At 45.9% G+C, this 12,765-nt stretch overlaps 1 protein-coding gene across 3 annotated transcripts in view; it reads right to left on the bottom strand.

Moving 5' to 3' along the window:
- The window catches only part of CRMP1 (collapsin response mediator protein 1), a 104,091-nt gene that overhangs the window by 57,549 nt on the left and 33,777 nt on the right, over positions 1–12,765 (bottom strand). Inside the window, exon 1 of one of the 3 annotated variants that reach the window (XM_088463589.1) lies at positions 5,297–5,506. The exons of the other annotated variants lie outside the window; for them this stretch is intronic. Within the exon in view, the coding sequence (XP_088319715.1) occupies positions 5,297–5,335 (39 nt within the window). The 5' untranslated portion in view covers positions 5,336–5,506. Of the gene's footprint in view, positions 1–5,296; positions 5,507–12,765 lie in introns of those variants that run through there. 3 annotated transcript variants of the gene reach the window in all.

The raw sequence follows: 12,765 nt of genomic DNA, 5'->3' as shown, positions 1-12,765 counted from the left end.
AAAGTAAAACCTGCGATAATGACGTCATACCTCCGATATTAACGCAAAAACGATGTTTTCGCTCCCATATTGAATACCCCTGCATGAGGCTGGTGATAAGTTGGGTTTGGGTCAGTGATGTAAGTGTCATTGCTATGCTATGCCGCTGTTGGCACAACAGCACTCTGCTATACTATGCCACCCAACCTGACACCCTAACATTTAACATGTTAAACTAGACGCTCTTATGTGTGTTTTGTCAGTTCTAATTACAGCTAACCAGAAATATAACACCCAGAAAAGTGATAATGTATTTAAATATGTGCACACAGTGTCTCAAAGCCTTGGGCACAGCTAGTTACAAGTATATAATATAACCCTTGATGTATAACAATGAGAAGTATCAATATGAAATGATGGTCTAGTGGACTTTCTAAACCACATTTACTCACAGGGACTGTAAACATCACATCTTATACAGTTTATCCCATGGCTAATTGCCGCGCCACCTATTCAATTAGCGGAGATTCCTCTCGCGCGAGTCCCCAATATCCCGCGCGCAAGTCCCTGCAGTCGGACTTTACCTTGCAGCTCATGGAGGTGTGAGCTAAAATCCACGTAAAAAGCACCAAATCGGGCTTGCGCGCGAGGAAAAAAAAACATTGATCACGGGGAGGCCCACCACGTCCCGCCAACCGCCTGGCTAACCAGCTGCTCTAGCGCACAAGAACCCAGCAAACATCTGAGCATGGACACGGGACCCCATATCTATCTATGATTGCCACCCCAGCGACTGTAGCCGCACAGGACACGGTAAGAAGATTACCAGGTGAGCCTACACCTGCCTATTACTCTCAGCCCAATTATCCTAGGCGGGCAACGGGCGAGTTTATCAGTGTATACCTCACCTTCTCTCCATTTGGCAAAGGGAATATTGACTTCACAGTTTGTTCCAATTCAATTCAGAATCGCACAAGTTATAACTACATATGTAGCAATAACTGGACACATTTAACAAGCTACAGTGTCACGGAGCATATTACGGAGCATTACATCGTCCGTAAAAAAGGTTACAATCTTTATACACACCATTAAAGTGTTTACACAGCTGAAGAGATACATAAGCTATATAACTGTATGAGATTGGAGCATTCAGCTGGTGCTCCGCTAGAGGATATCTCTTAATGCGTATATTGTGTTTAAGCTATTATAGTGGCTACTTATGCCACCATTGATTCCTTTTTATTAGGGATATTTAGTCCATGTGTTTAATAATAAATTTACATTTTATTTGATTGAGTGTGTTGTGTCTCCTGGGTCCGGATAGACGCTCATGCACTATCCTTTTATTCTTTATTTTTGTACCAAATTCCTTCATTGGAATTAGGGTGTTGGAGGACCCTTGGGACAGCTGCTGGTCACGATCCAACTACAGAGTGGTGGGCCCCGATTTTGCATATCACATCACGTTTTTCCGCAAAACGTGTATTTACAAATAAGTCGTTTTTTTCATATTCTTTAAAGTAATAAATGTATTCTGCCTACATTTATTATAAAACATTGTCTTAAATGAATTCAGTCGGTAGTATAGAATCTTGCTATTCAGTTCTCGTCATAAAACTTCCCCCCGCCCAGTGCCAGATTAATGTCCACATGGGCCTGGAGCTGAAATTTACAAAGGGCCTAAACCCCCATACTGTCTAAAGAAACATTTCACACACACAACAACTACAAGGTGAGCTGGCAAAGGTGGCACAAAATACAACAGATGCAACACAGTTTTGCCCTGTGCTGGCTCATTTTAACTCCTGCCTACCACCACATACACACACACAGTACACACTACACACTACACACACACAGTACACACCACTCATACAGTACAAGTGATTTCCAAATTTTTAGGCAATGTCAAGGATCCAAACTACAAAGAAATTGTCAGGGAAATGCTTAATAGTTATAGAAACCTTGGCTGCAATATGAGTATAAAGGTACATTTTTTGAATTCCCATGTTGAGCATTTAGCGAATAATCTCAGACTACAGTGAAGAACAGGGTGAATGGTTCCACCAAGACGTTAAAGATGTAGGAAGAGGATACCAGGGTCTTTGGGACGTCAGCATGATGGCCGGCTACTGCTGGACGATACACAGAGACGACACAGAAAAAGCTTATAAGCGAAAAGCGACAAAATGAAGTTTGAAGACAAAAAAAAACAAAATATTAATGATTTTTTTCAATAGTTATGGTTTTGTTTCTATTATTGTTTGATTTTATTGTTATTTGATTATGTAATTAAGACAAAAACACAGTGATATCATTTACAATTCTTTGTATTTCACAATAAATATGTCAAAAACAATTAAACTTCTTGTTATTTCTTAAAAATGTATGTAACCCCCTTATAGGTAAATGTGATGTGGTATTTTTTTTTAAATATAAATATAATATAAAAGTATTATTAAAAAAAGCTTTCAATACCTTAAATTTCGCAGACCTGTGTAATAATTAGTAGTGAAAGTTTACAGTTCCGGTTTCCTACCGGCAGTGTTAGTGCGCATACGCATGGCGGGCATTGGAGAAGGCGGAGGTATACGAATGGACCACAAACTGGTTCTTCTTCAAATGGGAAGGTGCCAAGGATAACGTGCACTAATGTTTCCACATGTATAACTGATCTGTCCAGGTTTATGTATAAGCCCCATAGACCCCATAATGATGTTTTTATCTGTCTTTTAACAGAAACATTTATTATGAAAATTGAATATCTTCATCCCTCCATGCAAACCCTACAGTATGTCAGCGCTTGTCTGGAAAATAGGGGAAATGCAGCCAGTCTTCCCTTGTATAGCGCTGCACTAATAACAGAGCACCTCACCAATATGATTTATAACCTGGGGAGAAAATGACTGACTTGCCGTGCAGTGCTCTTTTACTTTATAATACACTTTTATCTTGTATACAGCAATAAAGAAGTCTATTGTGCTAATCAGACTTGTACCTGTTATAACTTATTTAAAATTACAATGGCATCTCTGTTGTGCTGGTAATGGAGATTTCAGTATGTAATGTCAGTTTAGACACGAATGCTATCAGCTTTGCAATCTAACCCCAAAAACAGAAGTGTAATAGAGGAGACGGGAACTAAGGAATACTTCTGGTGTAGGGAGGTGTTTTTCCACAGCAGCTGGAATGATGGACATTGCCTTACTTTGAAATACACAATGGGCTTGATTCAGACCCGGATGCTAAGCTGCACCCTCTCGCTGCGAAAAGGGGCTGGGTATGCAAATGCCGCGATCGCACTGTCTGGTGTAAGGACGCCCTCTATGTCTTAGAGAGCGACGGCAGAGTGAGCGCACGCCGGTATAAAGACGCCCACTTTTCTTACTTAGCACACGTCATCTCCAGGAAGTGTATGATTAATCAGAACTATCGAGAGCCTTCGGAACAGCACGCAGCCCTTGAGGTAGACACTACCCCACCACAAGCACTGCGATCACTGCAGACTGAAATATAACCAAATGACGTGTACAATGATGCATCCATGCTAATTATGTACACCCATAAAACTCAGTTTTGACAGCCAGACACGCCTGCGTTCGCAGCACCACTCCCCCGTTCACAAGCACCTTCCTCTGTTACCACCCACAAACGGCGCTATCTGTCACTCAAAGTAGCGCTCAGTCTTTGTGTTAAGAGCGCATAGCGTGCATCTGTGGCTTAGCGTCCGGGTCTGAATCGGGCCCTATGTTCTGTAACAGGTGGATGCAACCTGTGGTGGGATGGGTGATAAACTAGCCTCTGGCACATTCTGCATTGCTAACAGTGCTGGAGCTTGCTCTAGCTTACATGTACCCCTGACTCACGGAATCATAAAGGAAAGTCGTTTAAAAACAATACTAATAACAAATTGCCCAGAGTTTGAGATATAGATATATTGGTAATATATAAATATTTCAAGTTTTGAAGAAATCTCCAACAATTTTGTTATTTTACACATCCGATGTTCAACAGATATATTTCCAGTCCAGTGTATAATAGATATAGCAAATAGGGGTTCATAAATATTTAGATGCACAGAAAATGATGACACTCACGGGAATTGTATACATAATGATTCTAGTCAGCGAGGATATTATAGTGTAGACACTAATACAAGTCCTGTGAGTTCCACAGTTGGGAGGACACCTAGGCCAACGAATCCTTGTCTGGAGGAGTGACACTCTTAGAAAATAATTCCATACAAAATAAATTTTCCTAATGCATCCCTGTGGTCCAATTTAAAGCCATACTGTAAGCGATTTAGAAACCCCCCAAAAATGCTGAACAAATAAAGGAGTATCAGGAAGTTATATATTTTTATACCTAACAATGTACAGTACAAGCTGCTGTTAACCTATTTGATTTACACACACAATGAGGCATTAAAGTATGAAATGCACAAAGCACTGACATGACCCATAAATGAACAATACCATCTCTTCCTGCCGGGAGCCATTCACAAAAGCTCTCATTTCTGATGGCATGTTCTGAGTCTTATCAATACGCCTACAGGGAGCTGAGATGCTCTGCTATGTATTAACAATGACAGGTACTGAAGGCATATAGCCATTTATACTCAGGAGGAGAGGGTGCTGAGGCCATTGTCCCCACTCCCACTGATCCCCACTTCAATGCCTCAGTATGAGGTGGTGCCAAGAATAGATCTGGGGGTGTTGTCTCTCCTATGGTGGTGCCTGGTGTTCAGCCACTACTTACACAACCTTTAACATACTACCATTAATAAGGCAGAGGGACTGGATACAATGTATCAATCAGATCTACTAAGAAAAAAAAAATTAAAGCCAACGTTCTAAAATTATATCTAGGGGAGGGGGATTCAGAAACATTAATAATATACTTCATTTAATAGAAATGTCCTGTAGACAGGAATAAATCACTGATCTCTCCATACACAGCCTTTGTTGACAGACTAGTAGGATTATTTCCAGACCAGTGATCACAGCTTTGCTCTGGATGTCATTGTACAGCACAACCAGCCCAGCTAGGATCAGGACAAAGAGGGGGCGCACACAGCAGTCTTTATGTACAGATATGGGGGTGCTATATTCCCTTCCTCAATGCACAAGGGGAAGCCACAAGCAACCATAATAGCCAGCTTTCCACCCCAGCCTAGGATCCCACATGATGACATATTTATTACCCCCACCCCCAAGTCCCAAGCGTGTACTGTAGTGACCTGCCCCACCGTGAGCACAGGGAGTGTAACAAAGGACGGCGCCTGGTGCTGAAACCCACCCCAGCTGCAGCTTACCGTGATGTGGGGTATGCTCTTCTTCCCTTGGTAAGACATGATGTATCTCTTGCACCGGTAATGAAAACGGGAGTAAAAAAATATATATATGTTAAAAAAAAAATAAAAATAAAAAATCCTGGACAGAAATAAATAAAAAATACAAGGTGATGCAAAATGTATTTATCTACTGTGATGAGCCTCGTCTCCGGCAGCAGCCAAGCAGGAGAGCCTCCCCTAGAGATGGCGCACAGCTCCACCTACAGGCGGCTGAGCGGCACGGCAGCGCCGGACTTGGCTTCCTATGCTAGACTCAGCCCAGGAAGCGCTCACTGAAGGATCATCTCCCCCATCATCATCAGCAGACAAGGAGCTGCCAATACCAGGGCAGTATCCAGCCTGTACAGCATCATGTCACTGCCCTTACTCACTGTCCTGACTGAGAGATACCTGAAGGCCCCCATACATCAGCAATTGATTGCAGCAATCGTGCAATTTGCAATCGTTTGTGTATAAAAATCTTTCCCTTTTTCAATTGATTGTGGCAATTCTGCAATCGATTGAAAAAGGGAAAGATTTTTATACACAATCGATTGCAAATTGCACGATTGCTGCAATCAATTGCTGATGTATGGGGGCCCTGACATGCATGCATGCAGCATTTCATCTCAATGAGTAGACAGCTCAGCCTCTGCAGTCTCAGATCTTCCACATTGTACAGATAGCAGTAAGTGAAATTGATATGAATGACAGTGTATAATGTACATATATTATACAACCATCCAGAAAATAAAAGGACTCACTGCCTGTTGAGATTCTCTTGGTCAAATAAGTGTTGCAAATATGGATCTGTCCTCATTCACCTAGCATTTTTTTTTTGTGCCATATGGAGACTCTGACGCCTCGCCATTGAATGTTTTAACATTTTTTACATTTTTTTGCACCACACATCGTCTTTTTGGCACTTGGAGTCTACTGGGGACTTAAGATTTGCACTATTTTCACAATTATGGCAGTGTACATTTGCACAATGCTGTGTGGTGGCATGCATGGCGTGCAGGGGCATATCTATAATGGGTGCAGACTGTGCAGGGCACACGGGCCCCTGGGTCCAAGGGGGCCCTGCACCCATAGTATTACTTACCTCTCTGGAGTCCCACGTCAGCACAGGGGTTCGGCGCTGTAAAAGCGTCTGGAAAATGGCCACGGCGGCCATTTTCCTATCGTTTGCGCATGCGCTGTACAGGCAGCCATTTTCCCGGTGACCTGCGCATACTCTATAGAGTCTGGGCACATTCTAGTGCCCAGTGTCTATAACGCCGGCGCTGGCCGCGCACAGCTCAGTGCGCTGCCGGCCGCCGGACAGAGAGGAGGGGGGCCGTGTCGGAGACTGCACATGGGCCCCCTACTCTCTAGAAACGCCCCTGATGGCATGACTTATGCTGAAACTGTTGCAGGGCATGCTGGGATATGTAGTTCAACAGCAGCTGGAGGGCTGTTTATTGCCCACCCCATTCTAACCCAACACTCAGATTTATTTATCCACAACTCTGACAGAATTTTTAGTTTTTCCACAGCACTGGAAGAACTGAACAGACTGATGAGACAGTCAGATAATGTGATCGTTTTGGACACAAAATACATTATATTCTTTGGATTGGAAGTGAAAACCTCCAGCATGTGCAGCAGTTTGAAACCCACCCAAAAAAATAATCGTTGGTTAGCAAATTTCCCCTCTAGACTCCAACTTGCGACACAATTAAGAAGCCTGGGGGGATACTGCAGTTCTGTCATTATAATAAAATATGCATGTGAGCAAAATACAGGTAAATGCTTTTATTCTCAAATTCCTGCTAAATAACGTCTACATTTGTCAGTTCTTTTTTATCTATATAGGGGGAGATTTATCAAAGCTTGGAGAGAGACAAATTATCAACCAATCAGCTTCTGTCATTTTTTTAAATACAGCTTGTAAAATGACAGGAGCTGATAGGTTGGTACTTTATCTCTCTCCACTTTATCTCTCTCCAAAGTTTAATAATATCTCACCCAGGGGTATATGTATCAAACCTTGTAGAGAGATAAAGTACCAACCAATCAGCTCCTGTCATTTTTCAACACAGGGGGAGATGTACTAAGCCTTGGAGACTGATTAAGTGTAGAGAGATAAAGTACTGGTTAATCAGCTCCTAAATGTCATGTTACAGGCTGTGTTTGAAAAATGACAGTTAGGAGCTGATTGGTTGGTACTTTATCTCTCTCTACTTTGTCACACTCAAAGATTTAGTACATCTACCCCACAGCCTGTGTGCAGTATGGGCCCTATTGCACCCATTATAGATACAGATGTATCCTTACACATTTTGCTGCAGTCGAGCTAAAATGCCCCTTTCGGGACCCCAGGTCCCGTAAGACTCTGCTAGCTCCGGGCATCTTTTTTGCTGAAAATGCATCTAAGTCGCAATGTGATGTGTCTAGGACACACCAGCGGACTGTGCTGATTAATTGCATATATGATACCGGTATATCTATGTGTGACTGAGGGCTTGATTCAGCAAGGAATGCAAGTGCAAAGACGCATGCACCCGGCCTGTTTGCGTTCTGCACATAAGTCGCAGTGGGCGTGTGCGAACCGCCTGCTGCAATCGGGAAGCGGATGCAATGAGCATGCAGTCCCCTCAGAAAAAGATTGACAGGAAGTGGCCGTTTGTGGGTGGTGACAGGGGGGTGGTCTGAGAAACGTAGGCGTGCCTGTGTGTTTGGACGCCATTACAGGGGCGTGCATAATTAAGCCCCAGCGTCGGAAGACACAGCTTGAGTACTAGATGCACACAAGAAGCGGCCCAAATCCTGAGTGAGGACAGGTCAACCACTATTATGCTAATGGGTTCGATGGTTCTCGATGTTACCGATGTTTACGCAGTATAGCGTGGTATTGTGGATGTGAGTAAAGGTAAGGGGGTGACATTATGTAGTGCTGGGCGTCTGCATGTTTTGCAGTGGCAGCATTGCAATTGCATACATTAGCATATTTTCGCAGTGGCCGGGTGCATGCGTCTGCAGACTTGCGTTCCTTGCTGAATCAGGCGCTGAGTCTCTGAATCTGTATAGGAAGTGCTACAATGTAGCGGACGTAGATTTTTTTCATTCCAAGTTCCGTTCAGCTTTATGTACAGACTCAGGTGCACACAGATATACAAGTGTCACATATCACATTGATCAGCACAGGCTGTTGGTGCGTCCTAGTCACATCGCGACTTAAGATATATTTTCGGAAAAAGAAGCCTGACGCTAGCAGTGTAGCACGGGACCTGGCGGCTCAACCGCGCCAGGCAAGTTTGCGTATTGAGGCTACATGTATGAGGACACATCTGTATGCCAATGCAAATCAGCGGTGATCGTGTGCTGCACACCAGGACGTGTGCAATTTTGAAGTGGTGCTTTAAGGGGAATGTAGCGAGGTAACTGCCCAGCACGTCGGAAGCAATGGGCACATGCCCATGATGTGTGACTAGGCCCCTGTGATGTGCGATCATGCCCCATTCTCGCCCAGTTCCACCGTGAGAAAAGTTGAGCAGTATGTGAGTAGCATTGCCGCCTTACAGTACTGGGGCCAGGGCACTACCTATGTTGGATTTGAATGTTCTCCCTGTGTTTGGGTTTCCCACCAGCCGCCCCAGTTCCCTCTCATATTTCAAAAATGATGATGTAACTACGCAAAATACTGTGTAATATTTTGGTATTATATAAATAAATGTTATTGAGTAAATAAACGTGCAGCAATTTTGGATAGGTAAGGGAAGAAAACTACTTGTTCTCTAATTGTTCTCTTACAGATGAAAAAAGCAGCAGAGAGAGAGTGAGAGAGACAGAATAATAAAATAGCTGTAATCTCCCTGATTGCACCTTACCCCCATTATAAAGCTGTTATATTAAAATACAAAAAAAAACCAGAGATATATACTGTACATTCAAATGAGATATTTAGTATTATTTCCCTGCATTGGATATAAGGCACAATGATCCCTATGGCAGGGTTAAAACTAGGATTTTTGTCACCCGGGGCAAGGCCATAATTCTCGCCCCCCAAAAAAATACAAAATTGAGGACGAAAAGGGTTTGTGGTTTCGTGACACAGTATTGCTCCTTATAAAACATTATGCCACATATTAATGACCATTATAACACATTATGCCACACAGTAATGTCCCTTATAACACATTATGCCACAGTAATGTCTCTTACAACATATTATGCAACACAGTAATGCCCCTTACAACACATTCTGCCACAGTAATGCCTCATACAACACATTATGCAACACAGTAATGCCCCTTACAACACATTATGCCACAGTAATGCCCCTTATACATTAAGCCACAGTAATGTCCCTTATTCATTAAGCAACAGTAATGGCCCTTATAGATTTATGCCACAGTAATGCCCCATATACATTATGCCACAGTAATGCCCCATATACATTATGCCACAGTAAAGCCCCCTTTACATTATGTCACAGTTAGGCCCCCTTTACATTATGCCACAGTAAGGCTCCTTACACATTATGCCACAATAAGGCCTCTTTTACATTAAGCCACAGTAAGGCCCCGTCTCTCTTCTCTTACCTGCCAGGGCCGTGCGGTGGGTGAGCTCGGGGCGGCGCAGGACGGGGCTGCCAAACGCTGGGGAACTGTCAGTACTGCCGTCATTGTAATGTGGCGCCGCTCGTGAACCAATTGGAGCTCATGGACCGGCAGCCTCAGCTGATTGGCTGCCGGTCCGCGAGCACTGATTGGCTTGCGACCGGCATCACATTAGACTGATGGTGTCTCTGTGCCTCTCAAGTCCGGGATTCGGCTCCAAACCCGCTAAAGCAGCAATCTAGCCTCCGGGCAGCCTCTCCCCGGCACCCCTTCAAGTCCAGCACCCGGGTCACCTGCCCCCTTAGCCCCCCCTATTTTCGGCCCTGCCTATGCTTTTTCTAAAAAGTATTAGTATAGATCTTACTAACTGCTTTGGGGCTCATTTATTTTATGACATGCCCCTCAGATGTAGCAGTAAAAGTTCACTTTAACGCGCGCTCATAGGTGTTGCTTTCACAATCTCTCTGAAATGCTTTTTCAAAAGTAGGCAAGTACAGAGTTGTCTACCCTCCTGAATTTCGCGGGAGTTTCTCGAGTTAAGGTGGGAGCTACCGCCACCCTGCAAAGGAGGCTGAATCCCCCGCATTCACAAAGCCTTACATAAATATCCGGACTGCGCATGCGCGAGTCCGGAGGTAAAGGGGGTGGGGCCTGAGCTTAAGACGCAGGGGGTACTCACAGGGTTCAGGGAGTCGGACGTCTATTGGGCACACCTTCCCCTGCTTACAGACTGCTGGGAGAGACTGATGCTCCCAGCATTCCCTGGCCAGCCAATGATTAAAGAGGACGGAGGGGGGAGGAGCCAACGCCGGAGGACTGAAGACAGAGACAGAGGAGATGCATGAGACGGTGAGTGTGTTGCTCACTGCAACTCCTGCCAAATGTCAGTGCCATGGGGGAGGAGAGAGAGAGGGAGGGAGGGAGATCTATTACTGTGTGTGTGTGTGAGACTGTGTGATGTGTGTGTGTGAATCTATTCTTGTAAGTGTGTGTGTGTGTGACTCTATTCATGTATGTGCAGCAGGGCCGAGTGTACCAGTGCGGTCACTGGCCCTGCTACTAGGCATCCTCACCTTCCACGCCTGGAGGGTGGGGGTGCCTTGGGTTGGAAGGAGCCCCGGGCATCAGGGTGGGGTGGGATCCGGAGGGATCCCAGCCCCGTCTAAAGGTGTGGCAGGGTCCAGCAGCAGGCCGGTTGGGGGGCCGGGATCGTTCATGATTCTGCAAGCCATCCGGCGCAGCGGGCATGGAGGTAGCGGTGGATCACCACCGCTGCTCCACGTGCGTGATGGCGGCAGGTCTGAATCCTGGTGGATTCAGACTCAGCCAATCAGCACGTGCCCATTTGAATTTGGCACCGACTGTGAGCCAATCGGGGCTCACAGACCGGCGGCCAGCAGGGGATGGCCGCGGCGAGCCAATCACAGCTCCCCGCGTCAAGGACGAAAAGGGTGTGTGGTTTTGTGACACAGTAATACCCCTTACAACACATTATGCCACACAATAATGTCCCTTATAACACATTATGCCACAGTAATGTCCCTTATACATTAAGTAACAGTAATGCCCCTTATACATTTATGCCACAGTAATGCCCCATATACATTATACCACAGTAAGGCCCCCTTTACATTATGCCACAGTAAGGCTCCTTACACATTATGCCACAATAAGGCCTCTTTTACATTAAGCCACAGTAAGGCCCCATCTCTCTTCTCTGACCTGCCAGGGCCGTGCGGTGGGTGAGCTCAGGGTGGCGTGGGACAGGGATGCCAAACACTGGGGAACTGTCAGTACTGCCGTCATTGTAATGTGGCGCCGCTTGTGAACCAATTGGAGCTCATGGACCGGCAGCCTCAGCTGATTGGCTGCCGGTCCGCGAGCACTGATTGGCGTGCGACCGGCATCACATTAGACTGATGGTGTCTCTGTGCCTCTCAAGGCCGGGATTCGACTCCAAGCCCGCTAAAGCATTTACCTAGCCTCCCGGCTAGCCTCTCCCCAGCATAGAGCTTGCATTAGCTGGCACGAGGGGGCAAGGAGAGTACGACGGCCAGGAAGGAGCGGTGAAGAGCTCCCGAAGATAGAAGCATGAAGACAACGCCTGAAGTCCCGCAGGGCGTCGGCCATTTAAAAAGAGCTTACACAGGCTGCCGCCCGCCGGGTTAAGAGCTGCAGACCGACGCCCACCAGGAGTGGAGTCGGAGAAGGCACCGGAAACCCTGGGACAGCAGTGTGCCATGCAAGAGAGCTACCCCCGGCCACTGCTGCCCAGGTGAAGACCCCAGGAAGCCCGGAGGTGGGGGAAGGCATTCCACCTCCGCTGAAGAACACGCGGAGGCTGTGGCTGGGCCCGGCTCGGCTCAGCCGAAGACCCCAGGACTTGTAAGCCCCCGCAAACCTCCCTGGACCATCAGGGTTCGGCGCTAGGCCGTGGGCATGTTAATTCGGCGCTAGGCCATGGGCATGTTAAATTGGCGCTAGGCCGTGGTCATTACAATTCGGCGCTAGGCTTTGGACGAAGGTAAATCAGGCTAGGCCGTAGGGATTGTTGCTGTCGGCGCTAGGCCGTGATCATTGTTATTGTCAGTGCTAGGCCTTGGACAAAGGTAAATCAGGCTAAGCCGTCTGGATTGTTGCTGTCGGCGCAAGGCCGTAATCATTGTTATTGTCGCCGCTAGGCCTTGGACATTGGTAGGTCAGGCTAGGTAGGCCGCAGGTACATAAGGACAGAAGGCACTAGAGGAATCTATTCATGTAAGTGTGTGAGACTGTGTGTGTGTGGGAATCTATTCATGTAGGTGTGTGTGTGAGCTTATAGGAATATCTACACCTATAGGTGGAAGT

The sequence above is a fragment of the Taudactylus pleione genome, unplaced genomic scaffold (genome assembly GCF_031769625.1).
Source record: "Taudactylus pleione unplaced genomic scaffold, aTauple2 ptg001408l, whole genome shotgun sequence".
In the NCBI taxonomy this organism is placed as follows: Eukaryota; Metazoa; Chordata; class Amphibia; order Anura; family Myobatrachidae; genus Taudactylus; species Taudactylus pleione.
This window is presented reverse-complemented; position numbering and strand designations above follow the sequence as displayed.